The sequence below is a fragment of the Pteropus medius genome, unplaced genomic scaffold (assembly GCF_902729225.1).
Source record: "Pteropus medius unplaced genomic scaffold, Ma_sr-lr_union100, whole genome shotgun sequence".
Lineage (NCBI taxonomy): Eukaryota > Metazoa > Chordata > Mammalia > Chiroptera > Pteropodidae > Pteropus > Pteropus medius.
The window spans coordinates 13,924,172-13,939,858 of record NW_024349800.1 but is presented as its reverse complement, the minus strand read 5'-3'; the positions used below and the strand labels follow the sequence as shown (position 1 = coordinate 13,939,858).

At 33.0% G+C, this 15,687-nt stretch overlaps 1 protein-coding gene across 17 annotated transcripts in view; it reads left to right on the top strand.

Moving 5' to 3' along the window:
- Positions 1–15,687, top strand: part of KLF12 (KLF transcription factor 12) — a 380,325-nt gene that overhangs the window by 224,241 nt on the left and 140,397 nt on the right. For 6 of the 17 annotated variants that reach the window (XM_039886852.1, XM_039886850.1, XM_039886851.1 and 3 more), the window contains one exon: positions 3,683–3,734. The exons of the other annotated variants lie outside the window; for them this stretch is intronic. In XM_039886852.1, coding sequence (XP_039742786.1) covers positions 3,683–3,734 — 52 coding nt within the window. The remainder of the gene's footprint in view (positions 1–3,682; positions 3,735–15,687) is intronic. 17 annotated transcript variants of the gene reach the window in all.

Genomic DNA, 15,687 nt, shown 5'->3' with positions numbered 1-15,687 from the left:
ATTCAGAACTGCTACTTCCTTAATAAGTAGTCCACAGCTGCAGAAGCTGTACTTGACCTCTTCAGATTCTTCCCGTAAATAGTCCTCAGCCTTGCCTTTCCCACTGCCACAGTAGCCTTTGTTTCCCTGGCTTGCTTTTTCTAACCAAGTTTACTTGTTTATTTAATTAATTTGCATTTTTAATGAATTATTTGCTTCAATGCCTTTTTTTGAGTGGGGCCATATGTTTACTACTTACATTATAAATTCTGAGTGCCTTCTTAATTTAGAACCTTTTAGTGGGACTTTTAAAGACTTCATCAATGTGAATTATTTTTAGATATTTTGAAACAGTAATACATATTACTGGTATTTCATGACCCTATATTTTCTTTCCTCCGTAATAGTATGTTAATTTTTTCTCACTTTACATATTTTTATTTGGGGCAGAAATAGAATACAGTCAGGTTCATGTATTATCATTATTGTTATTATTATTATTATTTTAAATAAGATAGTTCTTTGAAGAATTCAGGCTGAGCAAGTGTTTATATAGGTTAAAGAAAAATCCATAAAAATAAATATGGACTAGACAAAGAATAATAAAATAGAATTTTAGTAACTCATTTGCGAGTGCTTTGATTACAAAATGTAATTTTGGTCAGAGCCTTACTACAGGTTATATAGTAAGGCTCTAACCAAAATTATATTTTGTTTGAAAAGCACAGCAGCCATGCCAGAAGTAAAGCAAAAAAATTTTTTTGACAAGTAAGATTTTGAGATTTTTACTTGCGTAAAATTAGGTGATAAAATGATAGAAATCTCAGACTATATTTAATAAAGCTTTGTCAGGAAGCCTCTCTTCTCAGTATCTGATAAATACTCTTGGCTTATTTCATGTTTAGGCTTATTCTCCCTTTTGTTTCTTTTTAGAGGTCGAATCTACTAATGTGACTTCTCTGACTACTTATTGAAGTTCTCAGGGAAGCAGAAATGAGAGCAAAACAGGTCAAACTGATTATCGATTAGGTTGTTTTAACAGGCTATTGTCAAATGGCCAAGACTAATAAAATCACTCATTTACATCAATTGCTGAATCCATTAGAATGTTCTGTGGTAAAATTATGTCATTAGTTTTTCACCTTTGATTTTTAATGTGATTCAACTTACATTTATTATTACACACACGTGTGTGTACACATGCACACAAACTTGACGTAATGAAAATTCTTGCTTTAGGCTTAAAACCATAAAAGTATGGTAGATGCAGTGTTCAGTTTAGTGACCAAAGGAGATAACCAAGAGAGAAGTAAGCAAGTAGGTTAGAGATGCATATAACAGCACCACCTTCATTTCACTCATTTATTCAAAAAGTATTCTAGATACTGGGGATGTAGCAGTGAGTGAAATAAAAATCTCTACTCTCATGCAATTTCATTCATTTCTTCTGTCTCTGACAGTCCCACAAGATAACCTGAGCCTTGTGACCTCCACTCCTAAAAGCTTGACTTTGTTTTCCCAAGTGTTTCAAAAATTTATGAGATAGTACTTCCTTCTTTTCCTCACTGTACTTACCACTCCCATTCCCACTAATGAGGCCGCCTTAGCCAGGTGAGCTCTTGGAACTGTGTAACAGCAGGTAGAGCAGTGACTGGCCAGTGAGAAAGGATTCTGGCCGTGAAGAACCACACTGCACTAATCAAGAGTGGCTTCCAAGGTGCTCCCAGATTTACTCCCCCTCCTTCTCATCAGTGGGGTCTGAACCCCATTTCCTGTCCTGTCTTGGACAGTGATCCAGGTTCCTGCCAGGTCCAATCTAATCTCCTCACTCCCAGTTCTAGCCTGTGATCACCGGCCTTGCACCCTGTTCTCAGGGCAGGCACTGGTGAGTCTTGATAATTCATAAATTCACTCTCTTCAAACACTTGGGAGTTCAGAACACTAAGCAAAACTCATAGTTTGATGTTTTCATTTCTATTTTTGTATTTGTATATGTCATTCATATTGAAAGGCATTTGAAAACCTAAGTGAGAAACCTCAGCCTCTAAATCAATTTATACAGGGTTGAGATTGGTGGTGCTGACATGTAGGTATGCGGATTAAATTTTGAAATATATCTGCAGTGTGAAAGACCAGACATAATTGAAAATCCAGACTAAAAATCTCATCATTCACCATGAATAGGATGTGTCAGAATCACTTCTCTTTGTAGAGGGGACAGGACGTAAGTGTGTAGTCTTTCACGCTTAGAGAAATAGCTTACAAGCGGAAAGAAAAGTTTCTCTGGGAAAGCTTCCTTTGACTCATGACTTACCATGATCAATTCCATGAATTTTTCCTCATTCCTTTTGAAAACTGAACCCTACAAAAATTGAACCTTCCATCATGTCAAATGGGCCTGTATTTTTTTTAACCGATGTACCTAGTCTTTTCAGTCACATGGAACAATGAAAAATACAGAATCATTCTTCCGTTTTTTCATTTGGCAAATATTTATTAACTGTAGTCCCACACTGCAAGGAGCTCACAGTCTTCTAAGAGTGACATGTACATGGACAAATAAAATTAATACAACATGATAAGTGGAAAAATTGGGTGGACACTATGTATTTTGGGATTCTAGAAGAAAGCACCTTATTGGCCTAGAATATCAGAGAAAGCTCCCTGGGAGAGGACAGGTCTGAACTGTACCTTAAAGATGTCTAGGAGTTAGGAAACTAATTGAGGGTGGAGAAGAAGTAATTGGGAGAGAATTGTGTACCTCTGTTCGGAGGGAACAATGTGTAAAGGGCCCAAAAGCGTCAAGAATGTAAGACGACCACGTGCAGTGTGAGACGAGCAGAGGGAAGGGATGTGTGGGCCCGCGGAATTCCGTTTACACTGTGTTAAAGAACCTAGAATCCATATTCTTAATGCATTTCTTATCTGTAGTCACATTATCTCTTCTCTAACATCTTAACAATTGTGTCAGTTAGAATGTAATACAGGAAACAGTAACCACTCGAGGAATTTGAGTGGCATTTCAAGCAGACAGGAATTTAATGTAGAGAATTAGATGTTTATGTAATACATTAAAGAGAGGGAAAGATAGATAGAAGCTGGGTTTGCCTTTCCACCACTGATTTCAGGACACACCCCCGTAACTGAAGCAGAGATTGGGAAGCTGCTGCTATTGCCATTCGTGCTGTTGACACAACTGCCTTTCACGCAAATTAACACCTTGACTCTGCAATGTTGAGTGCTGTTGCTAGCAGCCGCACCAGCAGATGGCCTCTGTCTCACTTCTAACTTGTAATATTGCATGAGGGCATCTCACTGGCAAAATCTAGAACCTTAACATAGTGAGTTTGGTGTTCTACCTCTGTGTTTCAGGGGGATGTAAGTAGTAGTAGCAATGGATGATGAGCAACAACAATCAGTTCTAGTACAATATTCTATTATATACTTGTTTACATATTGTATATGCTAAATGCTAAATAAGAAACTACCTTTAGTGTGAAGGTGACCAGAAAGAAAAAAAAATATATATCACCATGGGAATGAAGAGAAATCTAGAGAATAGAAGGACTCCGACTGGGATAGAGGGTGAGAAAAAGGCATTTGAAGGACAGGGTTTAAAGGGAAATCTTCAGTGTGGCTAATTTTAGATCCTTCCTTTACATAAATTTTCACTCTAATTGTCTGGGGTGTTTTTCCTACTTAGATCTCATCAGAGCCCTGAAGGCAAATGTTCTGGCATTATGGACATTGTAGAGGTAAATGCCCACATACGTATGACTTCAGAGTATCACTTTAAGAATGTATTTAAGACCACGAGTCTACACACACACACACACACACACACACACACACACACACACTGGCAGTTACCCTTAAGTACTTTCAAGAGGACCTTTTCTCTCTATCAGAATAAAGAGCATGCTGTGGACTTCAAAATGGGAAGCATTTGAAAAGTGATAAGTATAGAATGGAACCAAATTTGTGTTGACATGTGTTTTACAGCGTTACTACAAAAAAAATCAATGAGATATTGTGTAAATTGCTTAAATAATATTATTAGAATATGGTATTAGGGCATCAGGTAAATCTGTGACTTGCTACAGTGAGTTATTTTTTTTGCTCGATGGAAAAAGAAGCAGTGAGGTGAGCCCGATGATGCTCTGGTTAGGTTCTGAATAAGAAGGAAGAACTGCTTGGTGATGTCAAAATGATGGCAACATGGGGAGAAAGGAAATTTATAGTGAAGTTCGTAAAAGTAAGAAAAGAAATGCTAGACGTAGTAGAGGGGCAAACAGAAAAGCTGACTTTTTGTAGTGCTGCAACAGCAAAAACGTTACTCTTGTTCAAAATAAATGAGAGTTTCTATGAGTGATCTGAGTATTGTGCATCATATAAATAATCAAAATGAGAAAAATATCCAGAAGGAATCAGTGTGACTCCTAGGAGCTTTTTGATTTTGAATTACAGAGGAAGGATTAGCCAGGGCCAAAGGTAGGACTGTTCAATACTTGTTCTGTCAAAGAACAATCCTTTAACCTTTAGAAAGAGAGGGACCAGTTTTCTTAAGAAGAAATTAAAGTCCTTAGTGGAAGAGAAATTTTTAAGAGACCATCCGATTTGTCACAGAGTCCATTCCTTCATTTAAAGACGATTAAAGAATACCTGTAAGAACAAGGTATCTAGAACTATGTTAAGTGCTGAATACATTACATATATATAGATAGATAGATTTTACCTGTGTAATTGTAGAATATCTATGAGAAATTGGACAGAGGATTGGCAAACATTTCTTGTGTAGTTCCCAAAATATAAAATTATATCCTAGGAAAGATGATAAATTGCTGCATGTACTGGGATTTACAACATACTGTTGTAAACTATGCATGTACTGTTACATGCATAGTTTAGGTTGGTGTTTAGAAAGAATAATAATATCCTTATAAATTTAAATGTATTTCCTAAGAAGAAATCATGTCAAACATATTTTTGAAATTGGAAAAATGCCACCAGTTAAGTTTGGCCTGATTTCTGTTGAAATGCAAGACATTTCTGTTTTTCTTATAGTTGTTTTTGACAGACAGAAGCAGTAAAAGTACTGTGAATAACAGTATATCTAGATAACAACTTTATTCTTTAAATAATTCACACATAATGTTTAGTAAATTAACGCTAACCTACAGAAGGGTCTAAACTAAGGACTTGGCTCTTTTCATTAATTTTTTTAGGTACGTTTCTTTTTTTAAAATTTGATATATATCATACAGAAAAGTGAACAAATTATAAGTGTGCTGTTTCTGAATGTGCTGAACACAGACATATAACTACCACCTAGATTAAAAAAAAAAAAACAAAAAAACAGAAGTTTATATGTCCCATTCATGTCCCATCACAGTCACTATCTAATTTCAAGAATAATGACTGTCCTAACTTCTAAAATTATAGTTTAGTTTTGCCTGTTCTTTAATTTTGTCAGGTTTTGGTAACACATATGCCAGCTTCTTAAAAGCATTTAGAAATGTGTTCTCTCACTTTTTTCTCTGGAAGATTTTATGTAAGTTTTAGGTTATTTCTTAATCATTTCATAGTAATATATTTGAAATAATTAACTCGTGAAGCAAATCTCAGTCTAGAGGTTTTTTTAGTCGGAAAGTTAAATCAGTTTCCAAAATAGATAAAAGACCTTTCAGATTTTCTACTTTTTCTTGTGTTAGTTTTGGTAAATTGTATTTATTAAATAATTTCTATATTTTATCAGAAGTTTTAAATTTGTTAGTATAATTATGTTCATAACAGTCTCTTATTATGTCTTTAACATTTGTGTGTTTAAATTATTATTTCTCAATCCTGATATTGATAATGACTGTGTCTCTTTTTTTTTTTATTAGTTTTGCTATGAGTTTATTAGTCTCTTCAAATAGCAAGTTTGGGGTTTTGTTGAGGTTCTCTGTTGTATATTTGTTTCCTATTTAATTAATTCTGCTTTATCTTTATTATTTTCTTCTGAACTTTTATTTAGAATTAATTTGCTTTTCTTTTTCCAACTTCTTTAGAAATCTAGGTAATTATTAAATCTTCTAATCTTTTCTAGTATATGTTTTAGGGGCATGGATTTTTATCTAATCATACCTTTAGCTATATCTCACCTTTTTCACATATTATATATTATTTTATTCAAACTGTTTTCTAATTTTTGTTGTAATTTTCAACTTATGGATTGACCAATCACTTCAGAGCTATGCATTTATAGATTTGTCTATTTCTTGTTCTAGTTCTTTGTTTTTGCTTGTTAAAACTGTATGTGAGGTGTATATAGATTGAGAATATTCCTATTAGTGAGCTCATTTTATCAAAATAAAATAGCCTTTATAGTTCATAGTAATTAATCTCTCTGGCTTACAGTCTACTGTATCTAGTATTCCTTCTGGTAGTTCTTTCAGCCTTCTTTTGCTTAGTATTTGACTGATTTTTTTTGTTTACTTTCAACATTTATATTCTTGTGTTGATTATTTGTCACTTTTAAGTTGTTAAAAAATTGAAACTATAAAAAATTAAAAACAATAATACAGTATTTGCAGAATGTAGTATATTTTGCATTTAAATATAACATCTTACTTTATATTTTTATTTCCTCCCTTTGGTCTGTATTTTTAAATTACTCTTCCCTGCTTTCTCTGTATTAATCAAGAAATTTTTTCTTTCTCTTTTATTATTATTTTAGCTTTTTAATATAAATATTATTTTGTTATTTTAATAGCCTCTCCAAAAAATTACATTGCCCCTTTGACTATTAATGTCCACCATAGATTAGTACTTTTACGAGTAACTAGGCAATACAAAGATCTTGGGACATTTTAACTCTATACATTCCTCCCCTTCATTGTTCTTATTTTGCCTGGATTTTTAATAGAAAAGTATCAAATTGTCAGTTGTCTATTTTTTTCCTTACAACAATTTAAATATATCCTTTAATTCATTTTTGTTAAAAAGCAATTCTTTGGTCAAACAGTAACTCCTTTGAAGGTCATTCTTTCACTGACTGCTTTTGAGTAGTTTCCTTTTAATTTATATTGCTTGAGGTCCATAGAGATTCCTGAATTTACAACTTAATACCTTTCATCAGGTTACAAAATTCTTGGGAATTAGTTTTTTTTAATGTTACTTAAGCGCTACTTTCTTTCTCTTTCTCTCCTCCTGGGCTTCTAATTACAAGCACATAATACCCATCCCATATGTCTTGTGCTTTTTAAAGCATCTTATTATCCTACCCACCCTTCCATTCTAGACTTCATTCTGGCCAATTTCTACTCACTCATCTTTCAGTTCAGTAATCTTTTCTTCTTCTGTGTCTATTCTGCTGTTAAACACAGTTATCAAATTTTCAGTGTCTCTTCACTGTTTTCCTAAGTATATTCAATAATTCTAAAAAAATAAAAATCTAGTAAATTCATTTTTATTGTCTCCTTTTAGTTTTAAATAATTTGGTGCGGTCTATTATATTTTGTAATATTTAAACGAATATCAGACAGTGTGATTATGCCTCAAAAAAATAAAGTACTGTAGAATAGTAATATAATATAGCTCCTCATTGCATTTATTTCTTTCTTGGATCTTGGACCTTCGAGTCTTGGTTGCTTTGATTGCTCTCCAGTGTCTTAAAATTGTGCTTTTTAAAGTTTAACATAGCTTTTAAAAAATTGTTTCTAGCAGGATGTTGATCTTATCCAGACTACTCTGCCTTAGCTGAAATGAAATTTAGCCCCTTTTTCCCCAACATTTTTATCATCCGCTATAAATTGTCTACGATATTTTCCATCTCATCACTTTGGGTCCTGCCTATGAAGCCCCTCATGAAATAGCTCGCAGTTTAATGTAAGTTTTAGAACAGTGGTGAAAAACGTACAGTCCACTTTTGACATAATGTTATATGTAGAACTATTCATATAAAACTTTTTTTATCCTTCCAACAAGAAGCACAAAACATTTAAAATTCACCTATCACATTGACCTTGTCATTTGCTCGATTTATAGACCCCCCCTTTTGCCTTTATTCTCTATTTTTAAAAGTATTATTATGTAATAATATGTATGTCTTTCATTATCTAGTTTCCATCAGGGTTCTTTTGATACAACACTTGGATAATTGAAGCTTTTAAACCTGTTGATGCTTAATTTCTCCTTAAATTTAGATTGAATTAAAAACTATTGCTCTCAGCCAACCTTATTCATGGTTGCCAACACCGGGTCTTCTTCGAAATCTTTATTCTTATGATTTTTCTTTATATACCTCTTTTTATTGCATATATATTTTATAATTCCTCTGTGAACTTCTCATGTCAAATATTCCAGAAAACTTAGCGCTGCCTCAGTGATGAACTTTGAGTTGAGTGATGTTCCTGTTGAACAAAATTTTCAACAAATCCTACCTTGGCAGTCAGACTAACTTCTGAACTCTATAATTTAAACTCTTCTGATTGGATATATTCGATTTGTAGAAAACATTAGAATAATGTTTTCCTTTACTCATAATAAAAATATTCATGTGTCAGTGAATGGTATAAACCCTTTCCTTTAATCTTTTGCAAATATACATCAAAATGTTATCTTTCCACTTCATCTTGAGGAATGTTTACAACCTGATATGATTTGTATGTGGAAAGATATAGTATAAATCAGTGGGTTTTTTTCCTCTAAGAACCCAGTCTCTTTTCCTGTGATATTGTTTATGTTCTATCTCATCTACTGACCAGTGAAAGCATAAAAAAATTAAGTTTATTAAAACTGAAATCTGATTATTTAATCGAGTGTATTAGTAAAATACATCTCTGGAGAAAACCCTGATTGAAATACAAGGGGAAAGGGGTAATGCCATCTATATGTCATCTTTCTACAAATCAAGATATCTGCTGGATGCTTTTTAAAATTGAGTAATTATTTGAACTTGAATTACTGTTTAGAATGACATTGACAAGAAATTATCCAGGACCATTTTATGCAAACTAAGAGGACTTTTTTATTATTCGATTATCTTACCCTATAATTCTGTGATATGTAGTACAGTATTAATGAAAAACTGAGGAATCGATATCAGTGATATCTTTATTTAATCCAGTTTCAGAATCTCTTATCTATAATTCTAAAATCTATAAAGTTCTGAAAAATTAACATTAAAAAACTCATTTTGATTTAAAACCTGGACTGAACTCTAATATGCAGATATTTATAGTTTTTATTTGTAATAGTTTAAATGTTCATTTGTATTACTGCAGAGATATTAATGTGTCTGAGTATGCAGTTCCACCCCAATCCCTCTTGGCAGTGTGTCTATTGCCTTACTAAAATCCTAAAAATTTTGAATTCTGAAATATATATGGCCCAAGGGGTTTAATATAAGAAATCGTGCATCTCTAGTATTTTCCAGTTAGTTTTGATAGTTATATCACAAATATGTCCCAACCGTCTTTTGCTATAGCAGATTATGAACAAATTTTAACAATTGACCCTATTAGTGTACTATCTAATTTATTGAATAAGCAAAGGCTGTGTCCTTTTATGGAAGCTAAACTGATATAACTATCAGATGTAGTAATCTGTAGTTTGAGCTAACACTAGAGTGAAATAGATAAAAATATAACAGCTACCAAAAGAATTACAACCAAAACTAGCTTTCAGTAGTTTGCATCAGGCAGTGTGATTCAATCATTTAATCTTCAGAACTCCTCCCTTCAAACATAGGTACTAACATAGGTACATAACATTACCATTTTATAAGTAAAGAACTAAAGTTTAAAAAGATAAGCAACTTGTTTACGGTCACTGAACTAGGCCAGAATCAGGGCATTAACCTGTCTGCTTATGTCCATAGCCCATCCCCTTCACACCTCTGCTGTAATGTTGTCTTTTACTTAATTATATAAGGCATTTAATAAATAAATATGAAATGCAATTTCATGATCAACTCTTGATTATCTTCCTGTCATTTATCTACAGGAAAAAGTGCTAATGTTAAATCAACTTCCTTTTGTCATCCACCAAGTATCTGGGATCCTCCCTTCTGGTGTCACTTGGCTGGTCCTCAAGAAATACAAATGAATTTTAATATAAGCCTGAGAAAAAGAATATAATTATGGCAATAAATCTGCTGGAATCATATAATGAATTTAAAACCCAACATAAATGCTTTTTGGATTATCTGTCATTTGGGATTACTTGCACTGCAATCCCGTGTAAGATGTAGATAATTGAATGCTGGCTATTTTTTACTGCATCTGAAAATATTGATGCTAAGAAGAAAATGAACTGTGTAAATGTGTTTGCTTATTTATTAAATAATTAATTTGAGGTTTCATCACAAACCATCTAAAGTCAAAAAAACAGATTAACTTTATCTCATGGGAATCAAAGTTATATTATTTAGATCAAAGAAGTGGTTAATGTGCCTAATGCTATTCTTTTTCTTATATTCTTATATTCAATAATAAATAAATAAATAATGCGTAGTAGTTTTCTTAGAGATAGTGTACGGAAAACTAATGAAAGAAAACAACTCTGGTAATATGTTTGTGAAGTCCATGGAAGCTCTTACTTAACCTTTTTGAACCTTTCGTCTTTATTAAATGTTAGTCTTCTGTAAATTACATGAAATGAAAGGAAAATTTTGTGGGAAGTGATTACAGTGATGTCGGTCTTTCCTGATCTACCATAGGCACACATTATAGAATCAGGTGTGGGCGTCAGTATTGCATTACAACTAAGGCCGTGGGTTTTGTTGAGAGAGATCACTAAAAATTGTGTGTTGGTATTCCCATGTACACTTGTAGAGCCGTTGGCACATTTCTTAACCTCTCCAAGTCTCTGCTTTCTATATGTAAAATGTGATTAGTAATAGTTTTCTATATCAGGATGTTGTGAGGATTAAATGAATATACCATAATGCATGTACACATATCTAGAAGCATTAAATATACATGCTTTTACAGCTTTTTATGTGGTGAAGCTCATTTAGGTTGGATGCCTGGATTTGACTGCTGGTAGTCATCCTCCGGGCTGACACCCGGAATCCTCACTGGAAAGGCAGATGCTTCATGGAGTTGGAATCATCCAGTGTGCTTGTGACTCAAGCTCTCTTACTCAAATCCAGCCCGCCTCGACTGTGATAATAAACAAATATGTCTGCACTCTTCTATTTATACACTTACGCACAAGAATGAAAACTTAGCAAAGTGAAGGCATTTGAGCATATACATATATGTGCACACATCTGCATAAATAGATTATAAACACCTCTAGTTAATTTTTGTGTATATCCTCACTACACACATTCTTCTTACAGCTTTTTGTGTATTGTATGCTAAGAAGACACAGGAATGTATACATGCCAACTAACATTCATACCAATGCATAAACCATACCACATACCCACAGAGATGCACATACTAATGTTGGGACTGTCAAGATATAATTACATATGGAGGAAGCTAAGAAGGAAAAAGAGGAAAACAAAAAATAAAATAACTTTTTTTAAAAGAGGGAAAAACAGGATGGTAGAAGAAAAGAGATGGTAGAGAAGGGATGCCAGCTTCATGCTGGGTTTCTCAACCTTGTCACTATTGATCTTTTGTCTTCGTTGTGGAGACTGCCCTGACACCCTTGCCCTGAGTTGTGATAATCAGATATGTCAGATGTGTAGATGAAATTGGAGACTATGGAATGGAGGTAGGCAAAAGTCCTAGTCGAATGAGATTAGCATAAAAGACAGGATGATAAGCAAATAGGGTAACAGAAGTAGAATAAAATATGCAGAAAGCATGCAGTAGAGTTTGGAAGGAAGAGGGAATAAAGTCACGGGATGGGCACGGGGCATTTCCACACACAGAAGGAGTAGAGAGCGTTTTCTATTTGTTACCATGGAGTGGAGAATTAACAGAGATCAGACACATGCCTTTATCATTGCATCTAATTATAAGATTTATAATCTCCCTTCCATGTATTATTTTCTGAATGACAGAAAAAATACGTACAAAATCATAACTGACTTTGGGGAATTCGGTAGACATTAAAGCTAAATTTTGGAACCAGAGAATGTATTATCTTTCTTTTAACTTTCTTTTACTGAGGTATACTAGCAAGTCTACCTATGTATGTTCTGTTTATTAAAAATGGTAAAATACTTCAAATTAAAAAATATACAAAAATGACTCATGTTAGGATTTAGGCCCATTGGAAGTGTTCCTTCATCCCTTCTTTTAAAAATTATCTTATAATGTGTTGAAACTAGTCACTTAAAGTTCTGTAGTGAGAGAAAATTTTTAAATGGCAATTAATAAACTTTCTTAATGAAGGAATAGCAGTTGAAAACTTTCACCTTTAATTTTAATATATGTTATAATTAAGTTAAATATATTGTTTGTTAAGTTTCAGACATGGAGTAATTTCAAAGATTTATTCACTTTTAGAGTTATTAAGGGCTTTAGGGAACAATTAGAGCTTTATTAATGAGCTTTAATTAAGTGTTTACTTTGTACCAGGAACTGTGATAGGTACTGGGCTCACAGACTCGTTAGAGAGAGACACAGAAACCTCAGAGTGCTCTGGAAGCACAGAAGAGTGGTATCTAATTCAGGACAGGTGGAATTCGATAAGACTGGAGTTGATAACAGATACCTAACTGTGCAAAAACGTAATCAAAGTCATTTTCAATCAGAAAGTAAATAGGCGATGAGTAAAACTGGCCATATAAAATAGAACCTAAACTAAAGCTCAGGCAAGTACCTTTTTTACAAAACCACCTTCCCTCTCTTCTTGTTCCATTTACCGAAGTTATGCTTTATTACACTGCTTTTATCAAGGAATGTGCATTGGTCAAAAATAAAACATATAGGGGAAATCTAAAGTACAAAATAAACTAACAAACAAAACAGAAACAGACTCATAGATACAGAAAACAAACTGGTGATTGCCAGATGGGAGGGGGTTGAGGGGCTGGGTGAAGAAAGTGAAGGGATTAAGAAGTACAAATTGGTAGTTACAAAATAGTTACGGGGATGTGAAGCACTGCGTAGGGAATATAGTCAATAATATTGTAATAACTGTGTGGTGTCAGAAGGGTACTAGACTGATTGGGGGGACCACTTCGTAAATTATGTAAATGTCTAACCACTATGTTGTACACCTGAAACTAAAATAATATTAAATGTCAACTCTAACTGAAAAGTAAAAATTAAAAAAACTAAGCTGTTTTTTCTTTCATTTCTGAGTGGCTTAAAATTAAGAGAACAAAAGAAATTAAATAGATGGTAAGCTGATTTTTCTACTTAGATTTCCAATAGTACTGCTTACAAATTTAATTAGGCTTTTGGTTTTTCCTTCTTATTCTCCCATCTTTTCATGTTTTTGTTTTGTTTTGTTTTGTTTTGTTTCTCAAACATATCACATACAGCATGGCCAGGGCACAAAATGTGAATGCTATTCCTAAATTAAGAATGATTTTTCTAGTTGCTGCTATCCTAAAGCCTAATGTGAAAACCAACAGGAACTAAATAGGAAATACATTATAATGGGGATCCTGCCATCTGCCTCATACCATTAGATTTGTTATACGCAGGGTGTATTGGGAGAGTGAGTTGGTGCCTACCAGACAGCTGTTCAAACAGTGGTCATTTTTATATTCTCTTCAGTTGGATATTGCAAAATACTAATTGTGTATGAACTACATGAAAAAATTATTTCTTATGTAAAACCACAAGTTCTCTCACTCTTTCATCCATGACTGATGAGGGCTGCATAGGGGGAATAAGTTCAGTCTTAAGAATTACTCTTAGGTTTAGATCACAGATCTACATAATTTCATGCTCTTGAATGATTCTTTCAGCTTCTGTGGGACTACATTTCTTCATTTATAAACTGGGAAGAGAAAATTCTATCAGATAATGTTGTAGTAAATATTAAGTATAAATGTTTCTTTTTCTTGCATTTTAATAATCATTATTTATGATTTTAAGTTGTCTGTAATACTTATTTAAATGTTTACTGTTTTGTATGCACACTGAAGTTGGTTTAAAAAGCACATTCTTTTCCTCAAATTCATTTTTAATATTCTCTATTTTTTTATAGCAAAGGGTTAAAACATTCCCCATTGCATATCATGTCATATTTTCTGAATGCAGTTCACTAAAAACGTGATGAAACTTTCAAATCTCTTGGGAGTGGGGAGGTGTAGGAGTAGGCAGGGGAAGAGTTACTCTAATCAGGGCAAGGATTAAAATCTATTTTATCATCCTCAGATTTATAACAGTGCATTCCTGGTTATATAGTAATGTCCACTAATGTCTTATTGATTGAATGAAAGCTTTTCATCAAAAATATAAAAAGCTTTGTAGTTCCCATACTTTGGTATATAATTGTTTACATTAGTTTTTCAAGTATGAAAATGTTCGCCCGGTAAGCTGTAACGCAGCAGCCTGGGATTTCCAGAGGAATCTATAGTTTTAATCCACCGGAGGAGTTGGGATTATATACCTTTAGTTATCAATTATACTTAGCTCTTTTCTTTAGTTTAATTCCAAGTTACACAGGCAGATACATTAACTACTGTGGCATAACGACACCACCAATCTAAATTGATAGTAGTAACACCCGTGGCAAATTGAACTTTTAATAGAATTTGTTATTTTCTTCAAATAACAGTATAGTAGCTTTCTTTTAATAACATATGGTTCACTAGAATCTAGAAAGAGAAAAGCTAGATTAAAAATTATAAACACCTCTGTTTCTTTTTTAGACATTTTCCCTTAAAATATATTTTTTATCTTTCTGAAAATATAACACATTTTATTTTATCACAGATCACTATAGAAATTAGGAAAACTGAGGAAAAAAGTAAAAAAGGAAATATAGATCACCCACAAATTCACCAAAAGGAGAAACCGTTATTAATATGCTAGAGTAGTTTTTCTAGCCTTTTTTCTTATTTTCATATATAAATGAAAATATTTGGGGGGGACAAAATTAAGTTCATTTTTTACATGCAGATTTATATACTAACATTTTTAACAACATTATATAGATAATATTTTCTCATGCTGTTGAATATTGTTTCTCAGACTTGGCTAATCATTGGAATCGCCATTTAAACTATCAGTGCCTGCACCATATCCCAGCCCTATTGCATCTCTGGCCTCTGTACCTTTAAGGTGTTCAGAGATGATTCCAGTTAGTTAATAGCTAGGATTAAAACCGTTGTTCTAAACTTTTCCCTGTGTTTATGCTCACTTTTTGGTTTCTCATTTTTATTCCTAAAATAAGGCAAAGTTAAGCATTCTGTATACATCTTTGTCAGGATCTCAACTTGCCGTATGTCTAAATGCAAGTCTCTGCATTAAATGATGCCCTATTTTCCCAGGAGGAAAGTTTTGTAAACAACTTGAATATATAAACTCATAGATAATTTAACTTTAATAGTTTTATATTTTAATATATTAATTAGAAAACAATTCAAAGTAAAAAAAATTTATAGAAAATGTATATTTTAAAATATCAAATTTTTCCAGACTCTCAAATTTGATGGTGTTATTTACTTCAGTTATCTTTATATGCAACTTCAGTACCAGTGTCTGTGTCCTCATTAGAGCCATTCTTTAAGTTACCTAATGGAATTTTCTGGAACACATCATCTCAATGCCTGTCTGATTTGCTTGAGATGCAGCACTGTTT